Source organism: Cyprinodon tularosa, unplaced genomic scaffold, assembly GCF_016077235.1.
Source record: "Cyprinodon tularosa strain WSP-4 unplaced genomic scaffold, ASM1607723v1 ctg49, whole genome shotgun sequence".
Taxonomy (NCBI): Eukaryota; Metazoa; Chordata; class Actinopteri; order Cyprinodontiformes; family Cyprinodontidae; genus Cyprinodon; species Cyprinodon tularosa.
In genome coordinates, this window is record NW_024039218.1 from 281,308 (window position 1) to 294,725 (window position 13,418).

Genomic DNA, 13,418 nt, shown 5'->3' on the forward strand with positions numbered 1-13,418 from the left:
CACAATAAAAAAAAATAAATAAAAAAAAATCAGATTTTGTTTCCATCAAGAGAAACATCTACATGAAATGCTAAAAGAAAACATATCAGGAGAAAATTAAGAAAAAAATAGAAATAATATTTGATGGCTAAACCCTGCGACCGACCAGCTTCTTGATGTTTTCATCCTCTGGATCAGAGTTCAGAGGATCCTCGGCGCTGGAGTAGCCGTCTTGTTCGTCCAGTGACAAGGAGGTCTTATTCCATCCTGATCAGAAAAAAGCCAGACAGTTGTTTCAGCTTAAAAACTAGAGCAGTTGTTTGAAATTTGTAATCCGCCTTTAGAAAAGAAAAACAGAGCTAATCCCAGAGATCCAACTACTGCTTCCTTATATCCACTACGAGTGTCCAGATACTGGCATGCATGTTTAAGGGTCGAGTGACAGGAAAAAGAGTCAGGCAACCGTTCTCTCCGTGTGAGTGGAATTTTCTATCATATTCACTAAGAAAAAGATGCTCCATGTGAAAGGTCTGCAGCAGTGAAAGAGTGGACTAAGACAAAACCAGCATGAGCAAGCCAGTGCCAGAATACCTCTCCACTTTGTCTGTAAGAGACTAGAGGTGCTGAACCACCTGGCCCTGGTCAGGTGGAGGGGAGGAGGACCTGAGGGACACGAGGTACAGCTCAGCCCCATTTAGCTTTACAAAGTCAAACTTATCAATCCTTGAAACCACGACTGTCCTTCCAGTGTAGAGGAACAGAACAAACAGGTACCTCTGAAGCCAAACGGTGTGGGATCACTCTGCCGTTTGGTGCTGTGATCTGGGCTGGTGGGAGATCCTAAATGGAGAAAAGACACAGAAGTTAAGGGATGAATAACATCACCAGCAGAATGTTGTTTTCTTTAAGGATAACCAAGCAAAAAGCACAACTTTAATCCAACTTAGAGAGCAAAGAAAAACAGATTGAGGTACGGCTGCAGAGAAGAGCACTACCTCTAACGCAGAGGGAATATTAAAGCAGGGGATTTAACTCTGCATAAAGTGGTTAATCTAGACCTTTATCACAGAAGATATAAGCAGTATATTTACTCCAAATTTAAGGTGCCAAATATTACATCAGTCAGTACTTGTTAAATTGACCTTTAAATTGCTTTCGCTCATCAGGTGACAATATCTGCTGTGAAAAAGGCTTTGTGGCTAATGGAGTAAAGGGGGGTCTAGAGCTGCTTGATACCTGAAGATGGGCAGATTATCATGGGAAATGTGTAACATTTGTCATCAGCGGTTGAGGGCTCTGCAGATATAAACACACCTTTAAAAGATATCCGTAACAAACATTATTTATCCTAAGTATAAAGTACTTTTTGTGTTTTTTTTAAGGCCCCTTTACACCGGATTAATACTCGGGTTCCATCAACTTTGAAGGTCTTTGCATCTGGACAAGTTTGGGGAATCATAGCACCTATTTTAATACAATAATTCTACACAGAAATTGTTTCTTTTGTTAATTTGTGAGGTTTCTGTACCTGGACCATCATGATTAGACTTGCTTGTCGGCAGCATGAGAATGTGCTGCTAATATTTAAAAAATCATATCATAAACCCAATAAGCTACTGCTCAATCATTTCACCTCTTCACTAAATATAATTAATGAGTTATTCAACAGTAATGTGGAATGTTTTGTATTTAAACTGCAGCCGAAAAAGTCTATTTCCGAAACGATGCACATTGCATTTTTCCTCTGCTGTAAATCAGACCCCAGAGGGGATGCAGTGCATTTTAAACTTTGTGTGAATTGCAGAATGACAATAATTGGTGGTATGATGCAGCCAGAGCAGCAGGACCAGATCCACAATGCAGAAGTGGTACCAAAAACATCACACCTGTCCAAGCTGTACGCTACAAAATCCAGCTGAATCGTTGGATGGATAAACTGCTTGCTGCTGCCTATCAGTCGTGGGCATGTAGAGGTTATATTCTTAGTCCTGCATATTCTTAGATGAACGTATTGGTTTCAGAGGCTGTGAATTACATCTAAGATCTAACTACAGCTACCTGCTGCTTAAAGCAGCACATAAGAAAGAGATGTGCTGAAACATGAAAAAATAAACACCCTGTCCTCACATTAATGCTTCCAACAAAGGGATCATATCTATGCTCTCCTATAAATATAGAAGGTGTTTTAACCTCCAATATCTGTTTCAGCATAACTGTAGAGGAGGAAACGCTGTTAGTGTTTTTATCAGCTTTTCGGAAAGATTTTCTGCCAAATTTCTGAGCTGTTACATTTAGGTTATAGGGATATTTAGAATTTTTGTGTGATGCCTTTTTTCTGTAATTTCTTGTAAGGTTAACATCAGTACAGGTGTATTTTATTGTGAAGCTTACTTTTATGTTGAAAGGCTTATTTCCTGTTTTTATTTTTTTTCTGTAGACAGATACAGACTGCAGGAGGATTGTGCATTATGGAGTTACACAATTTTTGACAGTGTATACCAGTGTATACCGTACCGAAATTTTTTGTATATTAAATTTTCCGTTAGGTTATATCCAAGTAACATTAAATTTGGAAAATTCAATTGCAGGAGTGCAATTAGAATGACACAGACACTGGATCTGTTGTCATAACATGAGCTAAAGCACAGGCGTCTTTTAGATACTGTGGTCCAGTATTATTCCAGTCTAAATGAGGACCTTGGGGATTTATGGACTATATACTTAAAGGAGGCCGGAAAAAAACACCTGGCTTTCCGACATAATAACAAACAATTCTTCACTGAACAATTGTTTTTGTTTTATTTATTTTTTTCTTTCTGCTAAATCAAATTCCAGTTTTGCAGTGATATCATACAGGGTTTGGAAAATAGGCTGAAAACTTACCTTTCTGAGTTTTGAGGTTACTGAATCCCTGTAAAGTAAAACGCTTTTTAGCCACACCCGCTCTGTCTGAGGTTGGGCTCGTCACTGCCTCATCTGACCCCAGGAAAAAAAATCGATAAGAGGGAAAATCAGAAGCAGGGGAAGAAGAAGGATTAGCTGAGCGAGGGAGAAAACCATCATGGAGGGAAGAAATGATTGGAAAAACAAGTAGTTCAAACATGGATCAGTCAGACGAGGATAACAAATAAGGCCGACAGTAACGTGCAGAAGAAATGCTAGAGGCAGAGGTGTTAAATGGATATTATTCTAAATGGGTCAGGATGCCACTTTAGTTTCTAACTCACCTTTCACTGTTAGCTTTGGAGAACAAGAGATGAGATCAGGGCTACAAGGCTCAGCCTTCTTCTCCTCTCCCTTTTTAACCTTCTGACTGGTCTTAAACGGGCTGTAGGTAGATATAAGAAAAATTCAGTGAGTTAAAGATATAATGGAGGATGTTATTTTTCCTTCACAATAAGTGGTCCTCCTAATTGTCAATCATTCTGGTAATATGTTTACATAAGGCTGTCCTACGTGCTCATCCCTATTTTAGCTTAGTGGTGGTGAGTCTCACATAGTGGAAAAATTGCATATCTTCTTTTGGAAAGTAAGTTTGTATGAGAGATGCAAACAGCAACTTTTAAACATAGCGTGCATGAGGAGAAATTCTCTTGTGCATGCTCTCGCACATGTTTAATAGGTGTTCCCTTTCAGGAGCGGGTACAGGGTTGTATATGTGCATTTTTTTAAGTGGAGAGGGCGGGTCTTTTCAAAAACTCTTGAAAATTCTCCACTATGTCTTTAGTATTCAATGCTCATAAGAAAATATTTAATTGCCTACATTAAGCCAGAGGAAATAATCAGTCTGTTATATAATGAAACAGTCTCTGGGGAGTAGTGAACTAGAAATATAGAGGCTGTTATTTAGATGTAAATACACGTTTGCATGGTTTCAGTTGCTAAAGACAAAGATTTAGCTGATAAAAGTTAACATTCCCAGTTTTTTTTTATTTTTTTTATTTTTTTATGCAAAGCACCAGTCAAGAGAGAGTGATGCTTTACCACTCTTTATTTTGTTAAATAAAGCTGAATAGTAGGGCTGAATGATTAATCCATGAAATCATTGAATTTTCTGTTTTATGAAGATGATATTTTATGAAAATTTAGATTTTCTTTCCTCCAATCCACCTCTTGGGCTTCCATAGATTAGGGTGACCTCAGTTCCTCACTTCTTTTTCTTAGATGCATAATTATGAATAATAATGTCTCTGAATGTGTAACACCACATGGTTTGCAAAACATTTAGTTTGGTATATTTTTATTATTTGTTGTTTACAATATTTTGCACAGCTTAGATTTTGTTGTCCTTCAAATTAAGCTAACCTCCCAAGATTAAAATAAAAGCTAGTTTTTAAAAATAATTTGTGTCATATGTAATTTTCATTAGGAAGCTTAAAGGAAAAAAAAAACACTAAATTGGATTTGGTAGGAAATAAATTCAGAGAATAGACTTTTAAAGCTGTATGTGTAAAAATGGCTGGAAATACTAAATATCTATTTATCAAAGTGAAGATACAATTAAGCAGAATAAAAATTTGGATGGAGAAATAAAACCTTACCTGAGACTCACTGTTCCAGATGGCACTGGGGGAAACTGAAACACTTGGTCTGGCGCCCTCTGCTGGCTGGCTTCTGAAAGACACCAAGAACGTTACAAGTTTGTGCGCTTGTGCGGCTGAATAAAACATAATGCTACATGTAGAGTTCGTTTTTTCTCTTTTCTTACCTCTGCAGGCCTCCAGCTGGGTTGTCAGAACCTTCCTGATCTCATTAACCCAGGTGGTTTTCACTTCAGCAGATGGTGCCTGAAAAACAGCATCAGAAAAAAAAAATATTTAGAATTAAACAAGAAACTGTTTTTTCCCAAAAAATTAAAAAGTATTAATACATTTACCTGAACAATATAAACCTCTTCTCTGGAGCTGGACCAGATTTCAAACTTCTTGTTGTCTCCCTTTGCATTCTCAGTAAACCCCACAGCATTCATCTGTTAAGAAGGGTTGAAGAACATAAACTCTTACTAATTAAGCATTGAAACCAGTGAGGGAATAATGAGGGATCGGGAGGAGCAGCTTACACTCAGTGACTGTTTGAAGCTGTATGAAGGAGCTTTTTCGTAGCCTTCCCCGTTCTCCTCCCTTCTCTTACAGAAGAGGAGAGCCTTCTCGTGGAGAAACAGGTGCCTCTGCATGGGTTTGAAACGAGCCAAGTCTTTAACTTTGGCGTGACCTTTCTTGTGCTCAGTCCAAACGCTGAATGACCCCTGCATGAGGAGCTTACCCAGCTCACTCAGATTACCCTGAAAAGGAAAGATAAATATTTTGGGAAAGACTGATATTGAATGTTATGTTTCTTTTAATAATTAGTTGGGGATTAAAATAAACCATCTGATGAATTTAAGCAACTGCATGATGCAATTGAAGTATTGATTGTATTTGCTGAAGCAAAACACCTGGAATTGTTCCATCCATCCATCCATCCATCCATCCATCCATCCATCCATCCATCCATCCATCCATCCATCCATCCATCCATCCATCCATCCATCTTCTTTACATAATATTTTACAACATTGTAAAAGTTACCAAATATAAAATCCATCCCGTTTTTTATTCTCTCCAAAAAAATCCAAGTTAATTCCACATTTTTAAACGATCTTCTACTGCATCATCACAATCGACCATTTTCGTTCATGTTCCCATGTTTCACCTCATATCCTGTGATGGCGATCAGGTGCATTGAGTCGTTGACAGCCTTTAGGATGCCCAAGATTGAGGTCAATGCCACCTGTAGGTCATCCGCTCCATCGCAGCCTTTACTGTACTTCAGCATTTCCTGCAGACAGAAACAAGTCCTGAGCCTAAAGCTAATAATACTGAGACATCTTCATTTCCAGGGAGGCAAAACAAAAATAAACAAAACCTTACTTTCAGCAGCAGCTGATATTTGGTAATTCTCTGCACAGGCTTCAGCAGGTATGAATCTAAACCCAGCTTATGTTCCAGCTTTTTCTGACATTCCTGAAACCACCAAAAACCACAAAAAGGTTGGCAAACATTTTATAGGATGGAAATGCTTTTGTATTGTTGGAGCAGATAAGATTTACCTGGAAGAAGGCACAGTCAGAGCATTGCCTCCAAAGACTCTCAGACCGAGGTTTATTGTGACAGTATTTCTCGTAGATCTGCAGGTCCGTCATCTGAGGAAATAAAAAAGAACTATAAAAATGCACTATAAAAAATGGCTTCTTAATAAGATGATCTCACAATTAATTTACCCTCTCCAGAAAGCATCTTCCAACTAACTCTGGGCAGTCTGTGTAAAGCTCTAACTCCCGCAGAAAGGTTCTGCAGCAGAAGGAGTTTTTAATAAATGTAAAGGTGACAGCACATAAAGTAATAACCAAAATATCATGTAATGTTGCAGGCATCATCAGCCAGATGGCGCTCATTTACCTTTTATGAAAGTGATAAATTTCTGTCATGTTACCAAACAGAACTTCTTTTTTGTTCTGCAAAGCTGAAGGGATGAGATGGGACATAGCTGGATTATCCATCTCAGAGGCATATCCCTGTAAACACAACAATAATTAAACATGTAGTCACAGCAAAGCAAAGATACAAACAAAAAATCTGAAACTAGGGTGTTTTCAGTGGTTTAAATAAAACACCTGCAGCACACAGAGTAACTCCTCCACATAGGCCCTCTCTGTTTCCAGCAGCTCATTCATTACATGTCTGCAGACAGGGTAAACAAGCAGAAACAGAGATCAAATTAATGCAGCTGTACTGATATGAGATAATGAGATAATGGCTTTCACACAACCCATCTGTTGTGTAATTTGATTAAAGATGAAAGAGTTGGACTCTCACCGCCTGAGCACTGCCAGGTTCTCCTCCTCCTCTAACTGAGACGTATGTCGGCTGCTGCCTTCTTCGCTCGGCAGGTTCCCGTTAGTCTGGAAAACAAACGCAATGAGATTCTGGTAGATCAGCTTTCAGAAGATACAGGGACATTTTACGTCAACAAGCTAAACAGCATCAGGAGACTTACTTTTTCAAAACTGATGGACTCTGAATTTTTTTCAAGCTTTGCTTTGTGTGCTGTAAGAGAGATGATTAATATTAAGAGAAATAATAATTATTATATCATCAAATGTTTCTCACTTGATTTTTTTGTGTCACAATCAATGCATTAGGCTTGGAGTCATGTAGTTATCATCATTGCAGGATTTCTTTATAGTAAAAGCAATGTTTTTTTTTGCGTGAAAGCAAGCACGGAGGGGGCACTATCATGGTGTGGGGGATGTTTTCTGCAGCAGGAACTGGACAATTACCCTGTTTAGAGGATGAGATAACACCAGTGATGTATAGAGAGATAATCTAAGAAAACCTGAAACTAAAGCTAGAAGAATGGTTGATCATCTCATACATTGTCCATTAAAATTTCCATTAATGATGCCCATTCAACCTGACTATTCTTGTAGAGACATAACCAACATGTTTTAAAGCTGTGAATTTTGACAAAAGTGCTTTGAAAACTATAAAACTGTGAATATAAAATGTGATTTTGATGAATTGCAAAACTGCCTAAGACAATTTTTCATTGTGAAGTTTCTTAAAAGTCTGTAACTTGACTTTATTCTGTTATCTGGATTTTAATTACGTTTACTTGGAATGTGGTTTAAATGCCTTTGTGTAAATCTTTTTATTATAGTTGATAGAAGGATTTAATACACGTTTACATGCTTCATTGACTTATTGATTGAGTGTATGTGTTATTTTGGGGTAGGGCAGGTTAGTTTTCATAAACCACATCTGCAAAAAATAAAAATAAACAAAATAATATTTCATGGTTTAGTAAATGTTTGAAATTACAAAATGGTAAAAAAAAAACTAGGCTGAACCGATTCATTGGATTAATTGTGATTAAACAATTTTTAAAATAATCCTCAACCAATTCAGTAATCAATGAATTGTTAACTCTATATAGACTCTAAAACATGTCTATATCTGACAGAGTGACCCCCTTTGAGGAGTAATTATACCAAAATCATAAAACAATACAGTTACTTTTGCATTTAAGATAGTGATGTTTTTTCTCCATTAATTTTCTATATCAAGAACTCCTCAAGTGGAAAAGTTTTAGTTTGACCTGCTTTTAAGTCTGTAAAAAACTTTTTAAGGAACGTTTTGCTATCCGATTGTAAATCTATTTAGTTCAAAAAAATAATTGACAGATTAATTGACTGTCAAAATGATCGTTAGTTGAAGCTCTAATAAAAATATCTACAGTGTGTGAAGTGTTTCAGTTTTAATAACATACATGTGAATCCTTAATTCTTTAGAATTACAGATTGCAGAAATAAAGCAGTTTATTCAGCTTTCAAGTGATGAGAAAACTGCAATAATAGCTTATATTAATGTCTGTGTTTGTGAGGACTCACCAGGCGAGCTGAGTGGTGATTTGATGAAGGCTTCTGGTCTCGGTGCTACTGGCTGCACTGGCCTGGTTTGTTTGGCTGCTAGCTTCTTTAAGCTGATCCTCCGCTTATCGAACATCTCCTGCATGGACGCCTGTTTTTGGTAAACCTTCTCCACTTGCTCCTGTCAGACAGAAAGCCAGCAATGCTGCTTGAGCATCATTTCCGGGGACAGATAGTTTTTATCTGCGGTAATCGTCTAATGTATAGGAAGCAATGCAGCTTGGAGCCTCTAAAGTGAGACCTCATCACTCTATGATGTTAGACACATGACAATAATTGAGTCATATGACAGCTGCATCAAGTTATGATCCTTTGAGAGTGGCAGGGTGACATCTAAATTGCAGTATGTCAGTTTTTTACCCTGAAGTGCTGGTTCAGCACTGCCTCATACTCCTTCCAGATGGCACTGAGGTCAGTCAGTTGGTTCTGGCCTGCGTTGTCCAGGTAACGCTCCAGCTCCTTCAAAGCCAGCTCAGCCCCCTCATGGGACTGACACTTGTCCACTGGCTGAGATGCCAGCAGATAAATGCCATCGTCCACCCATTTTGATGCCTAGAAAGGACAGGAGAGATAAGGGTGAAGGAAAATAAAACAGTAACCAATCATAGATTCTATGAAGCAGGTGCTTCTGAGTTTTCTCACCCTCTCCAACAGATGGTGCAGCTCCATGGCTTTCAGAAGGTAGTCCTTCTTGGCCCTGAGGTTGGAGCTCAGAGTCTCGCTGACTGCTCTGAGCTCACTGCACTTAGGCTGAATGGAGTCCTCGGCATAGTGGGAGTTCTGGATAAGCTCATCGCCCTCATGAGACAGCGCTGAGGCTTGTTCCAGAGCCTCCTGCAGAACAGTAGCATAGAATTGTCAACAGATGTGTCCACAAATGGTTCAATTTAGATGGTAAATTTAGGAGGGAACTGGGATTCTGATTATTAAATTCTGAAACTGTTCTCTTTCCTGTAAATTTCTGGCAAGAAGCAATGCAAGACTTGAGGACAGCTAAACCGACACTAAGCTCTGTTTTAGTTTAGTCAGGCATTCTTTTAATCTTAAAGGGGAACACCGTTTTTTTATATATTTTTTAAAACAAAGCAGCGCGTGTATGACGTCATCCGCATGCGCCAGACTGGAGTTGTGACAGGCAGCCCGGGCTACAGGCAGCTACGCTCTACCCCTATTCATTCGGCTAGCTAATCTGAATCGTTCAATTCCATTTCGAGAGCGATATCATCTGTGGTAGTAGCACTAGACATCTTCCAGGCATGTGAGTAAAACTAGCAGTTCAGCGGACTGGATGAATGAATGGTAGTCGGCGCGCGCAGATAACGTCATCACGCGCCACTTTGTTTTTAAAAGATATGAATATAAAAAATATAACTGCGGATGTCTGGGGGACAGTGATTCGCCTACATGTTATGAATGCTGGCATACCATAAAGGATAAATTATGAACAGTTTAGTTTGTGCCTTCAAGTCGTTTGCCCATAGGAAGACGTTACTTGGATATAACCTAACCGAACATCTTCAGAACAGCTCCACATGACACAAAACTACTGTAATATGGGTGAATAGAACATGATGTAATAACATAAAATCAAGGGGGCAATGTAAACAAAATGGTGTTCCCCTTTAAAGATGTCCAGATATCAGGCTCTCCAAGAGAAATTTATGACATTCTTTACTCAGTATTTTAAGGAACTGTACACTTCCATACAACGTGAGAGACACAACACCCATCAGTTGGCTTTTTTTGGGGCACATTGTGGGCAGTGGTGGCCTAGTGGTTAGGGCATTGCACTAGGATCCCAGAGGTTCTGAGTTCAAAACCACTCCCAAGGATTGCCACTCTGGCTCCCTGAGCAAGACCCCTTAACTCCACACTGCTTCCCAGGCGCTGCACATTCGCAGCCCACTGCTTCCCAAGGGGATGGGTTAAAGTGATTTGGTTGCTTTGTAATGGGGACAATGGAATGACATTAAAGTTCAATTCACAATACTAATACAATTGCATGTGTCTGTGTTATTTCTGTTTTTATTTAGATTCAACTACCGGTAGATAAATTCAGGCTGACATAACTGAATAGACACTCTGTTAAAAATGCATGGAATCTCAATCCCCTTGAAGTCCCATGATATGTAGATTTTAGTGACAAAGCTGTTAAAGGTCACAGGTAGCTCGTATCAGTGTGCAAAATTATGCAAAAATAATAAAAAGTGAAACAAACTCTGGTTAAACGAAATTCTTAACGCTCAGGTGACTTACACAGACGCTCTCTTCAAAGGAGGTGAGCTCACAGTAGATATGGTCAGCATGGGCGGGGCTGATCCCAACTTCAGAGAAGGTCACAAGCTTCTCAGACAGGTTTCCGAGCAGGGCTATTACCTTCAACAAAAAGCGTCTCTTTCAGTTGTCACGTTAGAAGAAGAAGAGGATCAGGTCAGCTAAAAGTGCAGCAGGGTCGGCTCACCTCTCTGTAGTTCTGCTCAAAGTGTCGCAGCTGCAAACACTGCTCCAATTTGGTTTGATGCCTCACCCAAAACTCGTCAAAAGCCCTCTCTGTCTCATCCAGCTGAGACAGCAGTCTGAAAATTACAAACAGGAGGGACATTATAAACAAAAACACACATTGGACTTTAGAGCTTTGCTTTTTCGTTTAAATCGTGTTTGTATGGGCAAGTTCTGTGTTGATCCAGCCTGCTGACAACAAAGTGAATCCATCAAATGTTGCTCAGAATATCAACAGAGCCTAAAATTATCTCTGTGTTGAATGCAGTGAGTTTGGAAATTTCATCTTTATTAAAAATATCAGATCTCCTCAAATGCATTTATAATAAAAATATATATTTTAAAAGATTGACATGTCTGAAGATATAAGGTAGTGTTGGTGCCTTTAACCCGCATTCTCTAAATCAGACACCAGGGGGACCTCTGAGGCAATAGCTTTAAGTTCTGTTTAATGCAGAAAAATGGCGAAAAGGATCAAAGCCTTTTTATGGGGCTAATGTCATGCTGTCATTTTTGGGTTGTCAAAAGATGCAAACTAACTCATTTAATAAATACTTAAGAAAATATCAGTTGGTGTGAAATGAAGCTGTAAAATACAACACTTTTCCAGTTTAATTGATGAAAGAAAATAATAATAATAATAATGCTAATAATTATAATACTTACTAATTGAACTTTATTGATCTCACATTGTAGAAATTTACGTCTGTATTTAACCCATCCCCACTGTGGGGCACCCAGGGAGCAGTGTGGGATTAAGGGTCTTGCTCAGAGACCCAGAGTGGCAGTCTGTGGGTTTCAAACTCACCAAAACCTCAGTATTCCAAGCTCCATACCCTAACCACTAGGTCACCACTCCTCAATAAGACATGATGCTAATTTAATAAGCATGTCTACTTTGTCTGATCCTCAGTAGGGTCAAGCTCTTGAGAGGTCAAAACATAGAAATGTGAACAATTTAATTTGCCCTTAATTTTCATTAACCTCACATATATTGGATGTAAAACATTTTTACAGGTTAGTATGAAGAAATTTATTACAATGAAATATTCATACTGAAATAAAATGCTCTCAGTTAGTTTCAATGGATGTGAAGTCCTCCTTGTGTTGTTAAATGATGCCTGTTGATTTTCACCTTTCAACTATTTACCCGCTTCACAGTTTGAATATCTCTGTAAAATGTGCTTGGATTATGGTGTCTAAGCTAGAAGTGTGATGGACCTTTGCACTGTGGCCAGATTTTCCAGTTCATCCTGGTTCATGTTGTGGTCAGGGTCTCGCATTACAGGTTCATTGATGTTCTCCAGCAGCCTGCTACCTTGATCCAGAGAAACCAATATGTCCCCCTGGATACACACAGAGACGTGGCTCAGCGGTTACAACAAACAAAGTAGCAGAAGACTAAATGTGTTTAGAGACGGGGATACCTTCATTTTGTCTCTCTTGCTGGTGTGTGTGCTAAGCAGGAGGGTTGTCGTCTTGATTTCATTCGGTAGCTCTGTTTCTGCCAGCTCCGTCCCAAATGACTGCAGAGTCTGCGCTGTTCTTTTAACTATCAATGCAAATCCTTCGATATCCTGAGGTGAACAGCAATAACATGGATTTTCAGCATGCAGGGTATTTTCAATATGTGAGTAAATTCCTTCTAAGGGATTTTCAGAACCTCCCTTCCATTTGCATTTACTTGTATCTATCACTTTTGTTTGAAATTGGAATGCATTAGAGTTATGACTGTGTGTGCTTTTCATACAGTCCGATGGGAGATCCACTTCTCATGGCAGTACTCCTGGGTTCCTCCAAGTTCCTGTGTCAGCTGCGTTCGGTCAACATAGGAGTGCAGCTCGCTCACTGAACTCAGCATGATCACCTGAGAACATAATATCCCATCACACATGTACAGATGTCAAAAATATACAACAAAACAAACCATATTCATAAGTAGTTCACATATTTATGAACTACTTATGAATATGTAGTTTAAAAAAAAAGTTAATTAATTTGTAAGTTACATAAAAGGTTTAATGGTTCTGTTGTGGGATGTTTACTTCAACATAATCTCAAAATCATTGAGTTTAGGGCTTTGAGCCAGTGTGAGCAGCCATCTGCCGCTCACACTGAGCCTGGTTCGGCTGGAGGTTTCTTCCTGTTAAAGGGGAGTTTTTTTCTTTCCACTGTCGCTACAAGCATGCTTGGTGTGAGCGATTGCCTTCAAGTCAATGAGTCGATGCAATCAGCTGGTTTTCCTTAGATAGAAAACTTTTAATCAGTTTGATTGCATGATCTGATTGAATTGTCTCTGTAAAGTGCCTTGAGATGGCATGGTTGTGAATTGGCGCGATATAAATAAACTGAACTGAATTGAATTGAGCCGTCCATCCAGAACTTTTTGAACTTGATGAACTTGTTTACCTATGAAAGAATCAAAGCTGAAGCTGGAACCCTATACTTATATTTCGCTAAAGCACCCTCTTCC

General features: G+C 38.9%; 1 protein-coding gene across 10 annotated transcripts in view; it reads right to left on the reverse strand.

The window, feature by feature from the left end:
• The window catches only part of mcf2lb (mcf.2 cell line derived transforming sequence-like b), a 43,230-nt gene that overhangs the window by 2,260 nt on the left and 27,552 nt on the right, over positions 1-13,418 (reverse strand). For 4 of the 10 annotated variants that reach the window (XM_038302413.1, XM_038302409.1, XM_038302414.1 and 1 more), the window contains exons 6-31: positions 12,696-12,812; positions 12,373-12,522; positions 12,167-12,291; positions 10,908-11,022; positions 10,703-10,822; positions 9,089-9,280; positions 8,807-8,998; positions 8,408-8,567; positions 7,015-7,064; positions 6,834-6,919; positions 6,632-6,698; positions 6,417-6,532; positions 6,239-6,308; positions 6,068-6,160; positions 5,889-5,981; positions 5,671-5,796; positions 5,039-5,260; positions 4,856-4,948; positions 4,688-4,766; positions 4,521-4,593; positions 3,207-3,307; positions 2,863-2,955; positions 1,216-1,275; positions 754-819; positions 571-642; positions 146-246 (exon numbers count right to left, since the gene is read on the reverse strand). In XM_038302413.1, the coding sequence (XP_038158341.1) occupies positions 146-246; positions 571-642; positions 754-819; positions 1,216-1,275; positions 2,863-2,955; positions 3,207-3,307; positions 4,521-4,593; positions 4,688-4,766; positions 4,856-4,948; positions 5,039-5,260; positions 5,671-5,796; positions 5,889-5,981; positions 6,068-6,160; positions 6,239-6,308; positions 6,417-6,532; positions 6,632-6,698; positions 6,834-6,919; positions 7,015-7,064; positions 8,408-8,567; positions 8,807-8,998; positions 9,089-9,280; positions 10,703-10,822; positions 10,908-11,022; positions 12,167-12,291; positions 12,373-12,522; positions 12,696-12,812 (2,832 nt within the window). The remainder of the gene's footprint in view (positions 1-145; positions 247-570; positions 643-753; positions 820-1,215; positions 1,276-2,862; positions 2,956-3,206; positions 3,308-4,520; positions 4,594-4,687; positions 4,767-4,855; positions 4,949-5,038; positions 5,261-5,670; positions 5,797-5,888; positions 5,982-6,067; positions 6,161-6,238; positions 6,309-6,416; positions 6,533-6,631; positions 6,699-6,833; positions 6,920-7,014; positions 7,065-8,407; positions 8,568-8,806; positions 8,999-9,088; positions 9,281-10,702; positions 10,823-10,907; positions 11,023-12,166; positions 12,292-12,372; positions 12,523-12,695; positions 12,813-13,418) is intronic. The other 6 variants (XM_038302410.1, XM_038302415.1, XM_038302411.1 and 3 more) reach the window with 6 other exon arrangements.